We start from the raw sequence: 22,454 nt of genomic DNA, 5'->3' as shown, positions 1-22,454 counted from the left end.
AAAGGGGAAAATTGTATTAGTGTGGCTTGCATCTTGCTGCACCTGCGATAACATTCTTTGAAGTGTCCTAGGGGTAAGAGTTTTTTTTCTCATTATTACTACGTCCATCAGTTGAGCATCTGGATATGATCACATTCTCACATGATATAGACTTGTTGTTTGGTGTGCTGGCATGGCCAAAACACTGTCATGTTATTGAATTGTAACACTATATTTCCCCTCCGAATGTAGTTTTGCCTACGGCCTATTCATAAAATACACCTTTTTATAACACCTTTAGAACAAGTCAGGTCTGCTGAGAAGACGTATCCAGTGTAAAGCATAGCAGGAGAATTTGCGACAAACCTTTACTTGGCGATACTTCCTTAATTCCCAACTTGGAAGACAACCCATGTCTTCTAAACTTCCATGGCTAGTTGCAGGTGGTTCATTGGAATTTAGAAAACCGTTTTTAAATTAAATCAATTTGAAAACCCTGAGCAGTCGACAGATGGTGAACTCTCAGAAATTGAACATGACAAAAGTGAAGATGCCAACCAATAATATCCTTTCTCTTCAGTAAAGCAGAGGCCAAGGGATTAATAAAAGCAGTGGTAAAAAACAAAATGGCAAGAGTTGTGGAATAGGGACGGAAAGGGAAGACACCTGCATAAGATCCAGGAAAACATGAGGGCAGGGAGTTCCTCGGTTTGAGAGGGAAACGTAATCACAAGGCTGAGACTGGGACTCATGAGGCTCAACAGTACTTTGAAATTAGTAGGGAAACATCCAACTGGGAAGTGTGATCACTGCCAGGAGGAGATTGAGACAGAAGAACAAATTATATTTCAATGCCATCGGTATTGGAGGGAAAGGGACTATTTGTTATTAGGAATAATGGTATTGAAGAGCCAAGTTTAATTGAATTGTTAGGAAACCCTTAAGGTGATATTGTATTTGAATTATGTATTCAATTTTCTTAGGGAGAAGGCCGGGTTTAATTGGGTAAAGTTAAACTTGAGACATTCCCTGTCTCTGTTCCACACTCCAGTCCAGTTGGTGGCGGTAAGGCGTCACTAAAAGTTGGTTGCCAACCGCCATTTAAGAACCAGTGACGAATAAGTGTAAACGGAAGTGACCATAAACAACTTCCATGTTAGCGGTTTTATTGTTGTTATTTAGACGTTTATTAACACATTGGAACTCAAAATATGACTCTTAACTGCACATTATAACATAATTATCCCGGGTAGTCTTTAAGTCGCGTTGGAGACGGGACTTGGTTGATATTTTATCAAGGTAACATTAGCTAGCTGCTAATGTTAGCTAACAATGGCTAACTGTATGGTTTTTCACACTCAAATAGCCTCCATTATGGAGGTGCTAGCGAATGCCGCCGTGGTAGAGGTCTGTAAACTTGTAGACGACGACTATGCAGTGTTTCGTTTGGAAATATCTCAAAGCCAGAAAGAAAACAGGACATTACGGAGGAAACTACAGCTACTGGAACTGAAGGTGGCACGGGAGCGGGCAGAGAGGACAACGCCAGACCGCGTCCTCGCCAGTTTCCCCAGTAGTGTCAAGTCCCTCGACCGATACAGAGGAATGTCAAGAGGTACATTTTGCAGAAGGCCTGTCGCACCGTTCACATCTACACATGTGACTTTAGATGTGTTAAACAGAATTGGGTCTTAGTCAGTTTTTGGATAGAATGCCATTACTTAACTAACTTGCAGAAAGACACTATCATATTGTAATCAGATTATTGATTTACTCATTGAAAACAATAAGATGCCTGGAACATAATCAATCGATCTGTAAGTAGTATATTAAGAAATTATGTGAAGCGTTACCTTACATTCTTGCCAATTCTAGACAGTGTCAAAACTGTCAATATTGTACAATGTAGTGTTGAGCATTGACGGTACCTAACCATCTCTTTTCCCCCAATCACTCTCAGGTGAAGGACATCTCACTGGAAGCCACAGCAGTTTTGTAAAGCCAGCGGGACACAATACATGGAGAGATGACCAACCAATCACTGTTGATGACGAGAGTGGAACCGCAACCCAGCATGTTATCGTAATAGAGGTTAGATTACAGTACATATACTGGGCGCATTATATTTCAGAAAGGCTCCCCTCAGCAATTTATTTGCTTACATACCGGGACACTATCAGTATCGCGATACTCATTAGTATTTAACTTATTTAGGAAAACAGCCCTAATTTTGGAAACAAACAATGTCATCCAGTCATATCTATTTATTTTTCTAGCAATGGCAGACAATATTTTACATACAGCAGGTTTTTAAAGGACCAAAGAGTTTAGTCTGCTTGGTGTTTTAATTTTTCCCTTGGGAAAAATATTGCTATACTGGTATCCTCACAGGCCAGTGTTAAGGTAATATACATAGAATTTGTGCATTGTGTAACAAATAAAGTCATTTGAGCGCATACAAAATCGCATTCTAAAATGCAGAATTTATATTTGACAACAAAATGGGAAAGCTGTTTTGACTTTGGCTGTGTTATTTATTGGAAACCGGCGCAATCGTCCAATGGAGAAACCACTCTGTCATTTCCTGTTTGCTAAAATTCTACACTGTTAATTCATTGTGTGGGAAAAAAGCACTGAATAGTTTTTACAGTTGTTTGAAGCTAGTGGACCAAAACCGAAAGGCTCAAGCTCAAGGAGTCTCCATCATGTTACACAGAAATGGGATGTGGGGGAGGGGAGAGATTTTGATTTGAATGTAGCCTAGTGCTGTTGCAATTCATCTAGCTTCCACATGGGGGAGAGGAATTCATGTGTAGCACCTTTAATTTTGTCACCTATTTTATATTTTGTTTGAGTCTTTAAGGTGATGATATTAAAACCAAACACTTAACATTTATTTAACAATCCCTTAAATGGCACGCAGTTGTCAATGGTTTTAGCAGAGCTGGGGGTCTCCTTGCCACCCAGCAGGTAAATCGAATTCTCTGCACCTTATTTTATTGATAATGACCTATTAAATGTCTAGTTTCAGTCAGTCATTTGTCCTATTTTAGTCACTGTAGTTTTATTTTGTTTTATTTAACAGTTCATACAAACCTCTAACATAACTTCCATCATGCACATAATAAACTCAGCAAAAAAAGTAACGTCCTCTCACTGTCAACTGCATTTATTTTCAGCAAACTTAACTTGTGTAAATATTTGTATGAACATAACAAGATTCAACAACTGAGACATAAACTGAACAAGTTCCAGAGACATGTGACTAACAGAAATTGAATAATGTGACCCTGAACAAAGGGGGGGTCAAAATCAAAAGTAAGTCAGTATCTGGTGTGGCCACCAGCTGCATTAAGTACTGCAGTGCATCTCTCTCTCATGGACTGCACCAGACTAGCCAGTTCTTGCTGAGAGATGTTACCCCATTCTTCTACTAAGGCACCTGCAAGTTCCAGGACATTTCTGGGGGGAATGGACCTAGCCCTCACTCTCCAATCCAACAGGTCCTAGACGTGCTCAATGGGATTGAGATCCGGGCTCTTCGCTGGCCATGGCAGAACACTGACATTCCTGCCTTGCAGGAAATCCCACACAGAACGAGCAGTATGGCTGGTGGCATTGTCATGCTGGAGGGTCATGTCAGGATGAGCCTGCAGGAAGGGTACCACATGAGGGAGGAGGCTGTCTTTCCTGTAACGCACAGCGTTGAGATTGCCTGTAATGACAACAAGTGCAGTCCGATGATGCTGTGACACACCGCCCCAGACCATGACGGACCCGCCACCTCCAAATCGAACCCGCTCCAGAGTACAGGCCTCGGTGTAACGCTCATTCCTTTGACGATACACGCAAATCCGACCATCACACCTGGTGAGACAAAACCGCGACTCGTCAGTGAAGAGCACTTTTTGCCAGTTCTGTCTGGTCCAGCGTCCGTGGGTTTCTGCCCATAGGTGACGTTGTTGCCGGTGATGTCTGGTGAGGACCTGCCTTACAACAGGCCTACCAGCCCTCAATCCAGCCTCTCTCAGCCTATTGCGGACAGTCTAAGCACTGATTGAGGGATTGTGTGTTCCTGGTGTAACTCAGGCAGTTGTTGTTGCCATCTTGTGATGTACCGATCCTGTGCAGGTGTTACGTCGTTTATCACTGCGAGGACAATCAGCTGTCCGTTCTGTCTCCCTGTAGCACTGTCTTAGGAATCTGCAATTTATTGCCCTGGTCACATCTGCAGTCCTCATGCCTCCTTGCATAAGGCACGTTCACAGAGATAAGCAGGGACCCTGGGCATATTTCTTTTTGTGTTTTTCAGAGTCAGTAGAAAGGCCTCTTTTAGTTTCCTAAGTTTTCATAACTGTGACCTTAATTGCCTACCGTCTGTAAGCTGTGAGTGTTAACGACCGTTCCACAGGTGTATGTTCATTAATTGTTTATGGTTCATTGAACAAGCATGGGTGTTTAAACCCTTTACAATGAAGATCTGTGAAGTTATTTAGATTTTTACGAATTATCTTTGAAAGACAGGGTCCTGAAAAAGGGACGTTTCTTTTTTTGCTGAGTTTAGCTTCCACTCCCTTAGTCACAGCCATTTTAGTCACGTAAGTCAGTACGTTATTTTCTATTAAATAATGAATATTTTGGCTACCTCTAACTTCCGTCATGTGCACATTCAGATAGCCTTATACAACTACGTATACTATCCCCTTCTATACCTTAGCTGGCAACATTGATATTGTAGCAGATTGTAACCAATGCTAGCCATAATCAACCATATACTATACAGCCTTGGCTACAGGTTAAACAATTTACAGCTCTGATTTTCTCCCCATCATAACTGTCAAGGGGGTAAATAACAGTGGTTTCCTTAAAGCTGAGAATTGGAGCTTTCCAGAAATGCCAGAAGTATTACTGTACTCCTAATATTCAACAAATAGCATTTGTTTTTCCCATAGGAAAAAAGCAACCGCAACTCACATTTGCGGACAATGCGAGACCACATCCAACAGATGAATGAATAACAGTGTACATGGGGAAATAGAGCTTTTGATGAGATCATAGCGAAATAGCCTACATGAAAGTAAGAGAGAGTGTAAACATTATTGTTTCTAGTTGAGGTTAGTTACAAGTGAAGTGTCCAAAGATTGACGAGTGACTGAAGAGGCCGCCTGGGAGCTGTGTGGGAGAGATCAGCTCGCGCAACTGAAAGATGTCAATACTTATAATGAGAGGATTGCATTAAATATTCTGCTTGCATGCTTATTGCTTATGATTGGACAAAACGGATGAAAAAGAGCTTCATGTCAAATTAAATTAGCCTCATATGGAATTCTCGTCTGGTCACATTTTCGTAAACTAAAATGAAAAGTAATTTGTAATAGTTCAAGTTTTTTTCCAGGGCCTCTTGTCTCGTTATGGCATAGTTTTAGTATTGTCACAGCCCTACTTACATGTACATCACAGGAGGTTGGTGGCACCTTAATTGGGGAGGACGGGCTCATGGTAATGGCTGTAGTGGAATGTTATTGAACACGTGTTTGATGGCATTCCATTTGCTCCATTCCAGCCATTATTATGAGCCGTCCTCCCCTCAGCAGCCTCAACTGATGTACATCGTAATTTATTTGCCATAGGGGAGCTTGTGAGACATCCTTACGACATTGTTATCGATTTCTACTCATGTACCTGTAATAACCTCCTCTCTTCTTGTTAGTCTGCAGATGCAGAGGCTGCAGGTCCTGGAGGATTGTCTCTGGTCAAGCAGGAGAGGACTGAAGAAGACGACCCGCAACACAGCAGAGACATTCAGACTGGAGCAGCGGCTGGAGTGGCACCCCCTGTAGCTACGGACGACCACGCCACCACGCCCCAGCCCAGGACCCGACGCAGCATTACGGAGGTCAGTGGAACACCGAAGGCCATCCTCAAGTCAGAGACAGACACCGAGACTTTAACTGTAACACAAAGGCTCTTACGCACAGGATCTGACCACAGATCAGACCCAGAGAGACTGGGACTGGGGCCACTGGGCTCTCCTCCTGCTTCAGGCTCAGAGTATTTACCGGTATTTCACCAGAGCCAGGGGACTGTTAATTCCCTTGGAGATGGTGATACGTTAGACACTGGTGGTGATGATCTGTCTTGTTCTTACACTACAGAGACGGAACCTGTCAACATGCCCTTGGGTTTAGAGACCCAGACTGATCTGTCTAGAGGGGACTGGAACCGGTACAGTAGTAGTGTATACTCTGAAGGGTGCCTAGATAAGAAAGGGGAGGGTCTGGTTGTAGATGAAGTGACTGTGAAAGTGGAGGGTGACGTTCCTCCCACATGGAATGCAGATCATCACGTAGGAGACGGACACTCACAGGGCAGAGATTTCTTAGACTACAGGGAAAGCTTCGAGACAAATCCAAATGTTGCGACCCACTCCCCTTTACACATGTTCAGGGATCGCGACCCAGTGTCCACGTCGATGGGGCCTTCCAATTCACACGGCCACATCCTTTTCGATCAGGTATTGAACTCAAACGACAGGGCTAGAGCCCAGACTCAGGGAGGGGGAGCCACATCAGGCAATAGTAAAGAGAAACGGTTCCTCTGCATGTTCTGTAATAAAGGCTTCAGCTGCCCCCAGAAGGTGGAGATCCACCAGAGGGTCCACACAGGGGAGAAGCCCTTCAGCTGTACCCAGTGTCACATGCGCTTTGCGGAGGCTGGCACCCTAAAGAGGCACCAGAGGGTCCACACAGGGGAGAAACCCTTCAGCTGCCCCCAGTGTGAGAAGAGGTTCTCCCACCAGCACCATCTGAAGAGGCACTTGAAGGTCCACACGGGAGAGAGGCCATTCGCCTGTACGCACTGCGAGAAGAGGTTCTCAGAGAGGAGCTACCTCAGGATACACCAGCAGAAAAACCATTCCACTCTATAACATAGTTACTTTCTATTTCATTCGATAGCTTCTGACATTTAGATCAAATCTTGCATTAAAGACAATTCATTGTCAGCAGAATGGATCCATAGATGCATTTGGAATAACGAGAGTAACAGATTTCAGTGTTAAATATTCCTGGGTAGAATATTGCATCCAGACATTGTGTGATTTCTTAGGCTTATATATGCCTTATATAGTCTGTTATATTGTGTTTGTACTATGTAGGCTACAGTGCCTTCAAAGTACTCAGACCCCTTTACCTTTTCCACATTCTGTTGCGTTACAGCCTTATTCTAAAATGGATTAAAAAAATCCTCAGCAATCTATACACAATACCCCATAACGACAACAGGTTTTAGACATTTTTGCAAATGTATTAAAAATAAAGAACAGAAACCTTATTTACATAATTTTTCAGAACCTTTGCTATGAGACTTGAAATTGAGCTCAGGTGCATCGTGTTTCCATTGATCATCCTTGACGGTCCTACAATTTAATTGGAGTCTACCTGTGGTAAATTCAATTGATTGGACATGATTTGGAAAGGCACACACCTGTCTATGTAAGGTCCCACAGTTGACAGTGTATGTCAGAGCAAAAACCAAGCCACGAGGTCGAAGGAATTGTCCGTAGAGCTCCGAGACAGCATTGTGTCGAGGTACAGATCTGTGGAAGGGTATCAAAAAATGTCTGCAGCGTTGAAGGTTCCCAAGAGCACAGCGGCCTCCATCATTCTTAAATGGAAGAAGTTTGGAACCACCAAGACTCTTTCTAGAGCAATCGGGGAAGTGGGAGGTGACTCAGGGAGATGACCAAGAACCTGATGGTCACTCTGCCAGAGCTCTAGAGTTCCTGTGTGGAGATGTGATGAAATCAAGATTGAACTCTTTGGCCTGAATGCTAAGCATCACATCTGGAGGGAATCTGGCACCATCCCTACGGTGAAGCATGATGGTGGCAGCATCATGCTGTTGGGATGTTTTTCAGCGGCAGGGACTGGGAGACTAGTAAGGATTGAGGGAAAGATGAACGAAGCAGAGTACAAAGAGATTCTTGATGAAAACCTGCTCCAGGGCACTCAGGACCTCAGACTGGGGCGAAGGTTCACCATCCTACAGGACAACGACCATAAGCACACAGTCAAGACAAAGCAGGAGTGGCTTCGGGACAAGTCTCTGAATGTCCTTGAGTGGTCCAGCCAGAGCCCGGACTTGAACCCGATCAAACATCTCTGGAGAGACCTGAAAATAGCTGTGCAGTGACGCTCCCCATCCAACCTGACAGCGCTTGAGGGTCTGCAAAGAATGGGAGAAACTCCCCAAATACAGGTGTGCCAAACTTGTAGCGTCATACCCAAGAATACTTGGATGTAATTGCTGCCAAAGGTGCTCAGCAAAAATGTTTAAACTATTTTTGCTTTGTCATTATGGGGTATTGTGTGTAGATTGAGGGAAAAATACAATTGAATACATTTTAGAATAAGGCTGTAACGTAACAAAATGTGGAAAAAGTCAAGGGGTCTGAATACTTTACGAAGGCACTGTATATGATGTTCAAATGCCTATTTCATTACCTCCAGCAAAAAAAAAATTCTCCCTAAGACACTTTTAATGAGAAAGGGAAAGCAGTTTATCACTGAGATTTGTAGTTGAGACCTGTATATGTGTGGGTTACATATGGCGTATTTAAAGCTTGTTTATGTTTAATGAACAGAAAATGTAACTTTTCATTCTAAGCCCTTGTTCAAACACTCATCACCCACCAAACCAAAAAAATGTCACTGTCTTTGGAAGAACGGGGATAGAGTGCCGTCTGAAACCATCAAGTACGCCTCGTCTAAATGTTGCCGATAGTTCAGCAGCCTCTGCCACTCTTTCGGCGTGGTGCAGGTGAAGCACGCCTCCGTTTCATGCAGAGGGCGCCAGAGTGCAGTTCTTCCACTCAGGAGAAATGGTATTGCATATTAAGATATGTTAATTACATGCTATTGAAGGTTTCTTCACTACCACACCCACAACGGAAGCGCAATCATGCACAGGAGGTTGGTGGCACCTTAATTGGGGAGGCTGGGCTTGTGGTAATGGCTGGAGCGGAATCAAATACATGTGGTTGATGCCATTCCATTTGCTCCGTTCCAGCCTCCTGTGTAATCATGGTCTCGGATCTGCAGGTGGAGGACTTGTGTGAGAGGTCACTGTTAAGCCTGAATTTGACCCAAAACCAACAAGGAAATTTACTGCAGTGTTGAAAGCGGTTGTATGAAACCCATCGGTACATCAAGCAAAGCGCTTAACCATGTCAGCCTGCTCTTCATTTCTATTCAGTTCAACTCACCAAACCATTTTTCTCATTGAGACTCTCTTTAGTATACATCTCACCCTATTCTGCATGAATACGACAGTGTGTTATAATCAATATACACTTCATTAATGAGAATGTTGCCAGAGGGGGATGGCCACCGTTTTATGGGCTCCTGACCAATTGTGCATTTGCATTGTTTAACTTTTTTTGTACGTAATGTTTCCGCTATCGTTTCCTATGACCGAAAAGAGCTTCTTTACCTCAGAACAGTGATTACTCAGCTCAATCTGGACAAGGATTTTTCTTTAAGGAGTCAGACACGAAGGATATACTGTTCTTCCTGGACCAGGCCAAAATCCCGATCATTCGTAATTAGAGGGGTTCTAGGGGTTGGCGAGCCAGATGCCTGGTGAGACTGCGTCGACGAGTGGATAATCTGCCTTTACTCTACTTGCGAACGTGCAATCACTGGAGAATAAACTGGATGAGCTCCGTTCGAGACTACTATCAACAGGACATTAAAAACTATAATATCCTATGTTTCACAGAGTCGTAGCTGAACAAGGACATGGATAATATACAGTTAGCTGGATTTTCTGTGCATCGGCAAGACAGAACAGCAGCTTCCGGTAAGATCAGCTGGGTGGTCTGTGTCTCTTTATAAATAAAGAGAATTGCACACATATATATATATATATATATATAACACACACATTCCTGCAGTCACCATGCCAATTGCATGCTCCCTCAACTTGAGACATGTGGCATTGTGTTGTGTAACACAACTGCACATTTTAATGGCCTTTTGTCCCCAGCAGAAGGTGCACCTGTGTAATTATGCTGTTTAATCAGCTTCTTGATATGCCACACCTGTCAGATGGATGGATTGGCAAAGGAGAAATGCTCACTAACAGGGATTTGTGCACAAAATTTAAGAGAAATAAGCTGTTAAGGTGCGTGCTTAGTCCTCTCCTGTACTCCCTGTTCACCCACAACTGCGTGGCCACGCACAACTACAACACCATTGTAGGCCTGATCACAGACGACGATTAAACAGCATATAGCAGTGTTACTCACAATTGTTTTGGTTGAGACAATCATTGAGGGCCGCACAGATCTTTTAATTTGTACTTTTTCTAACAATATCAATTGAGAGCAAATTCAGAGCAATAGAGCACATGCAATTGATTTGATGTACAGCACATCAAATGTATACATACACACATCAAATAGGCTACATCACATGTACAGTGGGGGAAAAAAGTATTTGATCCCCTGCTGATTTTGTACATTTGCCCACTGACAAAGAAAGGATCAGTCTATAATTTTAATGGTAGGTTTATTTGAACAGTGAGAGACAGAATAACAAAAATATCCAGAAAAATGCATGTCAGAAATGTTATAAATTGATTTGCATTTTAATGAGGGAAATAAGTATTTGACCCCCTCTCAATCAGAAAGATTTCTGGCTCCCAGGTGTCTGTTATACAGGTAACGAGCTGAGATTAGGAGCACACTCTTAAAGAGAGTGCTCCTAACCGCATCTTGTTACTTGTAAAAAAAAGACACCTGTCCACAGAAGCAATCAATCATTCAGATTCCAAACTCTCCACCATGGCCAAGACCAAAGAGCTCTCCAAGGATGTCAAGGACAAGATTGTAGACCTACACAAGGCTGGAATGGGTTACAAGACCATTGCCAAGCAGCTTGGTGAGAAGGTGACAACATTTGGTGCGATTATTCGCAAATGGAAGAAACACAAAATAACTGTCAATATCCCTCGGCCTGGGGCTCCATGCAAGATCTCACCTCGTGGAGTTGCAATGATCATGAGAACGGTGAGGAATCAGCCCAGAACTACACGGGAGGATCTTGTCAATGATCTCAAGGCAGCTGGGACCATAGTCACCAAGAAAACAATTGGTAACACGCTACGCCGTGAAGGACTGAAATCCTGCAGAGCCCGCAAGGTCCCCCTGCTCAAGAATACATATACATGCCCGTCTGAAGTTTGCCAATGAACATCTGAATGACTCAGAGGACAACAGGGTGAAAGTGTTGTGGTCAGATGAGACCAAAATGGAGCTCTTTGACATCAACTCAACTCGCCGTGTTTGGAGGAGGACCCCCAAGAACACCATGACCCCCAAGAACACCATCTCCACCGTCAAACATGGAGGTGGAAACATTATGCTTTGGGGGTGTTTTTCTGCTAAGGGGACAGGACAACTTCACCGCATCAAAGGGACGATGGACGGGGCCATGTACCGTCAAATCTTGGGTGAGAACCTCCTTCCCTCTGTCAGGGCATTGAAAATGGGTGGTGGATGGGTATTCCAGCATGACAATGACCCAAAACACACGGCCAAGGCAACAAAGGAGTGGCTCAAGAAGAAGCACATTAAGGTCCTGGAGTGGTCTAGCCAGTCTCCAGACCATAATCCCATAGAAAATCTGTGGAGGGAGCGGAAGGTTCGAGTTGCCAAACATCAGCCTCGAAACCTTAATGACTTGGAGAAGATCTGCAAAGAGGAGTGGGACAAAATCCCTCCTGAGATGTGTGCAAACCTGCTGGCCAACTACAAGAAACGTCTGACTTTTGTGATTGCCAACAAGTACTAAGTCATGTTTTACGGAGGGGTGAAATACTTATTTCTCTCATTAAAATGCAAATCATTTTTTTGTTGTTATTCTGTCTCTCACTGTTCAAATAAACCTACTATTAAAATTATAGACTGATCATTTCTTTGTAAGTGGGCAAACGTACAAAATCAGCAGGGGATCAAATACTTTTTTCCCCCACTGTATATGACCCATATTAAGGGTTACCTCAGTAGTTGGATGAGTGAAAATGTCCCTTCTGCTCCTTGACTGAATTCATTCTGAATGTATAGTCTGTTGTTGCTATCCTTGTGAGGCAATCCAGGTGTGCATTGGTCAGTCTGTTTCTCTGTGTTTGTTTCACAATGTTCTTTGTTGAAAATGTTGCTTCACATGAATAAGTGCTGACAAAAAATGTCACCTTTTGCACACACTGCTTCAGAAGTGGATACTCTGTCTGACACAAGGCTCCAGAAATGGGTAACACCTGATCTTAGTTCACCTTGCAATGTGTCATTTGCCTGCAGCTCCACTATCTCACTCTCTATTCCAGCACGGTCAGGGCAGAGGGCTGTGATGACTGGGGTCAGAGATAACACTGGCACATGAAAGGGGTTCTCAATGAAGTTGAAAAACTCCATGATATCCTTGAATCCTGGCTCAAACTCCAACTTCAGCTCTTCCAACACATGCACAAATCTGGGTTGGATGTGGTGACTGTTCATTTCCCAAAACTCAGAGCAAACTGTCAGGTATGAACAGTGTGGTGATTTTATTTTGAAACGCTGTGACCACACACAGCATCTTGCCAGAAGTTTTAGCTTTCGCTTGGAGCTGGGGATTAACGGTGTTTAGTTGGCAGGTGATGTCAGTTAAAAAAAGGCAGCTTTAATATCCACTGTGGATCATTCATCTCTGGCTCCTCTCTCTCCTTGCAACAAATTCACAGATTTGAGGGAAGAGAGAGAGAAATCTTTCCAAAACTCTGCCACGAGACAGCCATCTCGCCTCACTGAAATATCAAGTCGCCTTATTCTGTCTGGTATTCCTCCAGCAACTCGCGGAATTGCCGGAGCTTCAGTGCCCTCGCAATAATAATGTTCACCATGCGCACAACTTGCTGCATCACATTCTGTAAGTCAGTGTTTGAGTTTAGCCACAAGTGCTTCACGATGAATGATACAATGAAACGTAACAAATTCGGGAATATCCTCTCTTTCTCATCAGGCCTATGAGTCCCTTCTCCTTCCCTCGCATATTTGGGGTGCCGTCATTGCACACAAATGCCAGATTTGACCAGTAATATTATTATCAAAAAATGTAACAAGGGCTTTCAGAATATCCTCTCCTCGTTTGTCCCAGAAGGGGCAGTAAACATAAAAGTTCCTCTCTGAACGACTCGTTTTGAGGGAAGCGGACCCACAATTGGGCAATGCGCTTTCGTCAAGCGCAATACTAAAACACGACGCCACTGATATGTCAGTAATCAGTTGCATACCGATGTCTTCTATGCGTCTTGTTATGGTCGAGTATGAGAGTTGCAGGCCCTTAATTTGCTTTAAAATAGCTCCCTTGTTTGTGAAATCGGCATACAATATTTCGGCTGAGGCCAAAAAACATTTTGACAATCTCCGCCGCCTTGTTTCTCCAAGCAATCGCATATGTTTTCTCTGCAACAGTGCTAGATCTGTCGATCATTTGCTGTTGTGCTATTTTGTTGTTTCTAAGGTTGCTTTGTGGCGGATATGTTTTGTCAAAGTGGGCATGGTGTGACTGGAAATGTCGCTCTAAAATTGCTCATTTAAAACAATTGACTGCCTTCTGGCAAAGAAGACAAAGTGAGCTAGTTCCATCATGCAGTACAAAAAAATACTTGTCTGTCCATTTCTCTTGGAACTTTGTTTTTCTTGAATCGACCGTATCCTTCTCTAAGCCACCGGAGCCACGTTAGCTAGCTGCATTTCCCCGCCGCCATCTTCCCGATTTTCCTGGTTGTTCATTAAATAGCTGTCACATTCTCCAGCTCTTCCTCCTCATTTTCAATACATTTAAGTTTCTTTTTTACAATAAATCGATCCATGTCAACCAGACTGCAAAATTAGCTAGAACAAACTGTCGGTTGCTGTAGCTGAGCAGTTGCCTTCTATTTCGGGCTTTCTGTTCAACAGCTGCACTATACTCCCATCTATCTGCCGTCCAGGGAACACTCATATATATATATATATATTTTCAATGAAGTGATTCAGGCCTGCATTAAACACATTGAATTGAAATTGTATCAACGTTATGTATTATGAATGGAAAATAGGAAAATCACCGCAAGCTGCAAATTAAGGGGCCTGTGGACCACGCAATGAGTACCACACCTATAGGGAGGTGGTCAGAGACCTGACAGTGTGATGCCAGGACAACAACTTCTCCCTCAATGTGAGCAAGACAAAGGAGCTGATCGTGGACAACAGGAAAAGGAGAGCCGAGCACACCCCCATTCATATTGACAGGGCTGTAGTGGAGAAGGTTGAAAGCTTGAAGTTCCTTGGTGTCCACATCACTAAGGACCTATATCATGGTCCAAACACACTAACACAGTTGTGAGGAAGGCACGTCAACACCTATTTCCCCGCAGAGTACGACCCTGCCTCACACAGGAAGCGGCGCAGGTCCTAATCCAGGCACTTGTCATCTCCCGTCTGGATTACTGCAACTCGCTGTTGGCTGGGCTCCCGGCCTGTGCCATCAAACCCCTACAACTCATCCAGAACGCCGCAGCCCGTCTGGTGTTCAACCTTCCCAAGTTCTCTCACGTCACCCCGCTCCTCCGCTCTCTCCACTGGCTTCCAGTTGAAGCTCGCATCCGCTACAAGACCATGGTGCTTGCCTACGGAGCTGTGAGGGGAACGGCACCTCCGTACCTTCAGGCTCTGATCAGGCCCTACACCCAAACAAGGGCACTGCGTTCATCCACCTCTGGCCTGCTCGCCTCCCTACCTCTGAGGAAGCACAGTTCCCGCTCAGCCCAGTCAAAACTGTTCGCCGCTCTGGCACCCCAATGGTGGAACAATCTCCCTCACGATGCCAGGACAGCGGAGTCAATCACCACCTTCCGGAGACACCTGAAACCCCACCTCTTTAAGGAATACCTGGGATAGGATAAAGTAATCCTTCTAACCCCCCCCCCCCCCCTTTTTAAGGATTTAGATGCACTATTGTAAAGTGTTTGTTCTACTGGATATTATAGGTGAATGCACCAATTTGTAAGTCGCTCTGGATAAGAGCGTCTGCTAAATGACTTAAATGTTAAATGTAAATGTAAGGAGACTGAAAAGATTTTGAATGGGTCCTCAGATCCTCAAAAAGTTATGCAGCTGCACCATCGAGCGCATCCTGACTGGTTGCATCAACACTTGGTATGGCAACTGCTCGGCATCAGACCGCAAGGTGCTACAGAGGGTAGTGCGTACAGCCCAGTACATCACTGGGGGCGAGCTCCCTGCCATTCAGGACCTCTATACCAGGCGGTGTCAGAGGAAGGCCACCCAATTCAGACGGTTCTCTCTGCTACCTCACGACAAGTGATACAGGAGAGCCGAGTCTGGGACCAAAAGGCTACCCAGACTATTTTTATTGACTCCCTTGTTTTATTCTTATCTATTCTTATTTTTTCACTGACTTGTTCAACTGTATGTCTGTGTAATCTGTATCATCTGTCTCTTCCAGGAAGAGGAGGGTCCAGAGGTGCTGCTGGTGAAGGAGGAGGGGTGTGAGGAGGGTCTGGGGAACCCTGAGGGGACCATGGTCATGGAGGACAACCAGACTATACCTCCTCCTGAACCCACAGAGGAACCAGCTGAGCAGCACAGGACTACACACAGTCTCACTGAGGTGAGCCCACTGAACTACTGTTTGAATGGTACTAGGTCAGTGTCTCAGGAGTGTTGATCTAAGATCAGTTTGCCTTGTAGATCATAATTAATAAGATTATATGGACATATCCTCTATTCAACTAGGCAAGTCAGTTAAGAACAAATTCTTATTTACAATGACGGCCTACCCCGGCCAAACCCGGACGACCCTGGGCCAATTATGCGCCGCCCTCCCGATCACAGCCGGTTGTGATACAGCCCAGGATCGAACCAGGGTCTGTAGTGATGCCTCTAGCACGGCGATGCAGTGCCTAAGACCATTGCGCCACCCTAGATTGTCTCATAGTATGAGTGCCACTGCCCTGGTCTTGACATGCCTTTGAAAGATCAAATTCCAACCCAAATAGTGTCAAGTAAACCCAACCTTATTTCTTGCAGTCAGTAGACAACATGGAGGATGGGAAGCCTGATCTGCTGCTGGTGAAAGAGGAGACAATAGAAGATGGACCAGAGAGCATTGATCTGCTAAGTGGACTAAAGATGGGGGAGCAAGGTAAGGGCGACATACTTTTGTATATATAGTGTATGTGGACAGCCCTTCAAATTTGTGGATTTGGCCATTTCAACCACACCCGTTGCTGACTAGTGTATAAAATTGAGCACACAGGCATGCAATCGCCATATACAAATATTGGCAGTAGAACGGCCTTACTGAAGAGCTCAGTGACTTTCAAAGTGGCACAGTCATAGGATGCCACCTTTCCAACAAGTCAGTTCGCCCGTCCTCAGTTGCCACACTCACTACCAAGTTCCAAACTGCCTCTGGAAGCAACGTTAGCACAAGAACTGTTCGTTGCTTCATGAAATGGGTTTCCTTGGCCGAGAAGCCGCACACAAGCCTATGATCAACAGGCGCAATGCCAAGCGTCGGCTGGAGTGGTGTAAAGCTCGCCACCATTGGACTATGCATAGTGCCAAGTGTAACGTTTGGTGGAGGAGTAATAATGGTCTGGGGGTGTTTTTCATGGTCTGGGCTAGGCCTATTAGTTCCAGAGAAGAGAAATCTTAACGCTACAGCATACAATTCTGAGCTTCCAACGTTGTGACAACAGTTTGGGGAAGGTCCTTTCCTGTTTCAGCATGACAATGCCCCGTGCACAAAGCGAGGTTCATACAGAAATGGTTTCTCGATCGGTGTGGAAGAACATGACTGGCCTGCACATACAGTTGAAGTCGGAAGTTTACGTAGGTTGGAGTCAAACTCGTTTTTAAACCATTCCACAAATTTCTTGTTAACAAACTATAGTTTTGGCAAGTCGGTTAGGACATCTACTTTGTGCATGACACAAGTACATTTTCCAACAATTGTTTACAGACAAATTATTTCACTTATAATTCAATGTATCACAATTCCAGTGGGTCAGAAGTTTACATACACTAAGTTGACTGTGCCTTTAAACGGCTTGGAAAATTCCAGAAAATGTTGTCATGGCTTTAGAAGCTTCTGATTTTAAGTCAATTGGAGGTGTACCTGTGGATGTATTTCAAGGCCTACCTTCAAACTCAGTGCCTCTTTGCTTGACATCATGGGAACATCAAAAGAAATCAGCCAAGACCTCAGATTTTTTTTTTAGAACTCCACAAGTCTGGTTTATCCTTGGGAGCAATTTCCAAACGCCTGAAGGTACCACGTTCATCTGTACAAACAATAGTACGCAAGTATAAACACCATGGGGCCACGCAGCTGTCATACAGCTCAGGAAGGAGATGCGTTCTGTCTCCTAGAGATGAATGTACTTTGGTGCGAAAAGTGTAAATCACTCCCAGAACAACAGCAAAGACCATGTGAAGATGCTGGAGGAAACGGGTACAAAAGTATCTATATCCCACAGTAAAACGAGTCCTATATCGACATAACCTGAAAGGCCGCTCAGCAAGGAAGAAGCCACTGCTCCAAAACCGCCATAAAAAAGCCAGACTACGGTTTGCAACTGCACATGGGGACAAAAATCGTACTTTTTGGAGAAATGTCCTCTGATCTGATGAAACAAAAATAGAGCTGTTTGGTTATAATGACCATCGTTATGTTTGGAGGAAAAAGTTGGAGGCTTGCAAGCCGAAGAACACCATCCCAACCGTGAAGCACGGGGGTGGCAGCATCATGTTGTGGGGGTGCTTTGCTGCAGGAGGGACTGGTGCACTTCACAAAATAGATGGCATCATGAGGGAGGAAAATTATGTGGATATATTGAAGCAACATCTCAAGACATCAGTCAGGAAGTTAAAGCTTGGTCGCAAATGGGTCTTCCAGAAGAACAATGACCCCAAGCATACTTCCAAAGTTGTGGCAAAATGACTTACGGACAACAAAGTCAAGGTATTGGAGTGGCCATCACAAAGCCCTGACCTCAATCCTGTAGAAAATATGTGGGCAGAACTGAAAAAGTGTGTGTGAGCAAGGAGGCCTACAAACCTGACTCAGTTACACCAGCTCTGTCAGGAGGAATGGGCCAAAATTCACCCAACTTATTGTGGGAAGCTTGTGGAAGGTTACCCTAAACGTTTGACCCAAGTTAAACAATGTAAAGGCAATGCTACCAAATACTAATTGAGTGTAGGTAAACTTCTGACCCACTGGGAATGTGATGAAAGAAATACAAGCTGAAATATATAATTCTCTCTACTATTATTCTGACATTTCACATTCTTAAAATAAACTAGTGATCCTAACTGACCAAAGACAGGGTATTTTTACAAGGATAAAATGTTTGGAGTAGTGAAAAACTGAGTTTAATTGAATTTGGCTAAGGTGTATGTAAACTTCCGACTTCAACTGTACAGTGTAGCCCTGACCTCAATCCCATTGAACACCTTTGGGATGAATTGGAACGCCGACTGCAAGCCAGGCCTAATCGCCCAACATTGGCAGCCCCACCTGCATAGATATACTTCAATGGGAATAGTGATGCACCTTGCTATTATTCATTCTTAAAATGTTATTAATACAACTTATGCTTACATTAAAAAAAACAAAATGTATGAACTTGACCAGGTAATTGACAAAAAAACCCGAAATATATAGCGTTTTCTCTGCCATGGTTGTAAAGTCTATTTTCTACCCTTTTCATGCAGGTGGTTGGCTGGAGGCTAACAGAGGAGACTGGGAGGCCAGCTTGGATTCCCAGACCCAGATGGGTGCAGCCAAGGGCCCAGGGGACAACATCAACGAGCAAGCCAGGACCAGAAGTGACATAGTGGAGGTCAGTGGATGGGACAGCGTCCTCAACTCTGGGCTGTGGAACAACACTGTTAACCTCAACCAGAAACCGACAGTGGAACACAAAACAACATCCGAACTTAGTCTCCAAGACAACAGATTGGCTGAGACTAGTGTAAGGCGTAGATTTGGTCTGCGGGGACGAGGTGGTGTCTGTATGCAGCGAGAGCGAACAGATACAGACTTGGCTAGCAATGCTCCGTCCTGCTCCTATAGTTGTGATTCAGAGAGACTGATGGTGCCTCAGGTTAACCCCCCAACAAGTGCTGCCTTCAGCCTGCCTTCTATAGGATCTATCAACTGGAACATGGACCCTGTGACAACACAGACACTCCCTGGCCTTCATCCTCCTCAAACTCTCCTAATGTTAAACCAGACCTCAGACAATGCCAGTGCCTCAACACTAAATGGCTATACAAGCTCATTGACAAATGAAAGTACTAGAGACGCAATCAGTAAAGGTGACATCGCCATAGAGAAGCGCTTCCCGTGTTCGTTCTGTGGGAAACTCTTCAGTTTCTTCAAACAGGTGGAGATCCACCAGAGGGTGCACACGGGGGAGAAACAATTTGGCTGCCACCTGTGCCGAGCCAGTTTTTCGCACTCGTTCAGCCTGAAGAGACACCAGAGAGTCCACACAGGGGAGAAACCGTTTAGCTGTACCCAGTGTCACATGCGCTTCGCCCAGGCTGGTGACCTGAAGAGGCACCAGAGGGTCCACACAGGAGAGAAACCCTACAGCTGCCTCCAGTGTGAGAAGAGGTTCACCCGACAGGACCAGCTGAAGATGCACCTGAAGGTCCACATGGGAGAAAGGCCGTTCGCCTGTACGCACTGCGGGAAGAGGTTCTCAGAGAGGAGCTACCTCAGGATACACCAGCAGAAAAACCATCCCACTCTATAATGTGGAAAGTAACCATTCCACTTGATAACTTCTGACGTTTAGATCAAGTCATGCATTAAAGACAGATTCATTTTCATTGTTGTCAGCAGAAAAGAGCGTGTAGGATCATGATTAAATAAACAATTTCTCAGCAATCTACACACAATACCCTATAATGATAAATCGAAAGTATTTTTTAATTTTTGCAGTTATTAAAAAGAAAAAAACATACCTTATGTAAATAAGTATTTAGACCATTTGCTTTGAAATTTGAGCTCAGGTGCATCCTGTTTCCATTGATACAACTTGATTGGTGTCCACCTGTGGTAAATTCAATTGATTGGGTATGATTTGGAAAGGCACACACCTGTCTATATAAAAGGTCCCACAGTTGACAGTGCATGTCAGATCAAAAACCAAGCCATGAGGTCGAAGGAATTGTCTGTAGAGCACTGAGACAGGATTGTGTCAAGGCACAGATCTGGGGAATGGTACCAAAAACATCCTGCAATATTGAAGGTCTCCAAGAACACAGTGGCCTCCATCATTCTTATATGGAAGAAGTTTGGAACCACCAAGACTCTTCCTTGAGCTGGCCAAACTGAGCATTCGGGGGAAAAGGGCCTTGGTCAGAGCGGTGACCAAGAACCCGATGGTCACTCTGACAGAGCTCCAGAGTTCCTCTGTGGAGATGGGAGAACCTTCCAGAAGGACAACCATCTCTGCAGCACTCCACCAATCAGGCCTTTATGGTAGAGTGGCCAGACTGAAGCACATGACAGCCAACTTGTAGTTTGCCAAAAGGCACTTAAAGACTTTCAGACCATATGAAACTAAGATTGAACTCTTTGGCCTGAATGCCAAGCGTCACATCTGGAGGAAACCTGGCACCATCCCTACGGTGAAGCATGGTGGTGGCAGCATCATGCTGTGGGGTTGTTTTTTAGCGGCAGGGACCGGATAACTTGTCAGGATCGAGGCAAAGATGAACGGAGCAAAGTACAGAGAGATCCTTGATGCTCCAGAGCACTCAGGACCTCAGACTGAGTGAAGGTTCACCTTCCAACAGAACAACGACCCTAAGCACACAGTCAAGACAACGCAGGAGTGACTTTGGGACAAGTCTCAATGTCCTTGAGTGGCCCAGCCAGAGCCCGCACTTGAACCCGATCAAACATCTCTGGAGAGACCCTAAAATAGATGTGCAGCAACACTCCCCATCCAGCCTGACAGCGCTTGAGAGGATCTGCAGAGAAGAATGGGAGAAACTCTCCAAATACAGGTGTGCCAAGCTTGTAGCGTCTTACCCAAGAAGACTCGAGGCTGTAATCACTGCCAAAGGTGCTTCAACAAAGTACTGAGTAAAGGGTCTGAATACTTATGTAAACGTCATATTTCAGTTTATATTTAATAAATTACCAAAAATGTCAACCTGTTTTTGCTTTGTCATGAGGTAGCGTGTAGATTGAGAATACATTTTTTTTATTTTAGACTAAGGCTGTAACGTAAGAATGTGGAAAAGTCGAGGGGTCTGAATACTTTCTGAATGCACTGTACACACAAAGTAGGTCACATGGGGGAGAGGTGCTGAAGAGTGGCTTCCATCTGGCCACTACCATAAAGGCCTGATTGGTGGATGTCAGTATATACACCAAAAAAGTAGGTCACATCGGGGAGAGGTGTTGCTTTGTATTTTTTTTAACCAGGTTTGCTGTTCACTGGCACTATATGAGATGGAAGGGAGTTCCATGCAATCGTGGCTCTGTACAATACTGTGCGTTTCCTTGAATATGTTCTGAACCTGGGGACTGAAAAGTGTAAGTTGACAATGCAAGCAATTAGGAATTTCCAACACATTCATGTTTTTTTTATAAAAACATGAAGCGATGAAGTCAGTCTTTCCTCAACTCTTAGACAAGAGAGACTGGCTTATTGATATTAGCCCTCTGATTTACAAACAGCAAAACATGCTGCTCTGTTCTAGGCCAGCTGCAGCTTAACTAAGTCCTTTGCAGCACTTGACCATATGCTGGACAATAATCAAGATAAGAGATCATATTCTAGAGCCTTCATGACTTGCTTTGTGGAGTGTGGTGTCAAAAAAGCTAAGCATCTCTTTATAATGGACAGACCTCTCCCCATCTTTACAACCATGATGCTGGTGTTTTATAAATGAGGAAACCAGAGTGGAATCGAATGTTGAACCTTTTCGAAAGTATTCTATCAGAGCGAGGGTACCAGATTCACAGAAAAGGTAGTGTTACCATAGTGAGAAAAGTTATTCTACTCGTCACATGCATCTGTGGTGCAATAAAAGTACTGTACTTCAACTTATGTGAGTATTACCTTTTTGTTGAGGTTAAATACAAAATTGACTCTGTGCTGAATGACATGGTTATTTTTGTATCATTGGAGGGACTGATTTAGAGATGGGCACTGTTATTCAAATATCCATGGACATTAGTATTGAATTACTTGGGAGAGTATTCATTTGAGAGAAACATATAGGCCTATTTTAACAACTAAGGCTTTTGTCTCAAATTAAATACAATTATCTGTGTGACATTTCTACATAGCCTACAAGCATAAACCATTACATAAAAAATGTTAATACAATT

At 44.1% G+C, this 22,454-nt stretch overlaps 1 protein-coding gene across 2 annotated transcripts; it reads left to right on the top strand.

Moving 5' to 3' along the window:
* Positions 1-992: 992 nt before the first annotated feature.
* LOC115191302 (zinc finger protein 34-like) lies at positions 993-20,049 on the top strand. Of its 2 annotated transcripts, XM_029749172.1 has the most exons (6): positions 993-1,594; positions 1,940-2,070; positions 5,690-5,875; positions 15,531-15,695; positions 16,115-16,229; positions 18,809-20,049. In XM_029749172.1, the coding sequence occupies exons 1-6, from the start codon at positions 1,312-1,314 to the stop codon at positions 19,855-19,857; spliced, it is 1,929 nt and encodes a 642-aa protein (XP_029605032.1). In that variant the 5' UTR covers positions 993-1,311; the 3' UTR covers positions 19,858-20,049. The 2 variants fall into 2 exon arrangements, with proteins under 2 accessions (XP_029605032.1, XP_029605031.1); XM_029749171.1 differs by lacking the exons at positions 16,115-16,229; positions 18,809-20,049 and having other exon boundaries at positions 994-1,594; positions 5,690-6,911; positions 15,531-15,551.
* Positions 20,050-22,454: the final 2,405 nt, after the last annotated feature.

This window comes from Salmo trutta, chromosome 4 (genome assembly GCF_901001165.1).
Source record: "Salmo trutta chromosome 4, fSalTru1.1, whole genome shotgun sequence".
Lineage (NCBI taxonomy): Eukaryota > Metazoa > Chordata > Actinopteri > Salmoniformes > Salmonidae > Salmo > Salmo trutta.
This window is presented reverse-complemented; position numbering and strand designations above follow the sequence as displayed.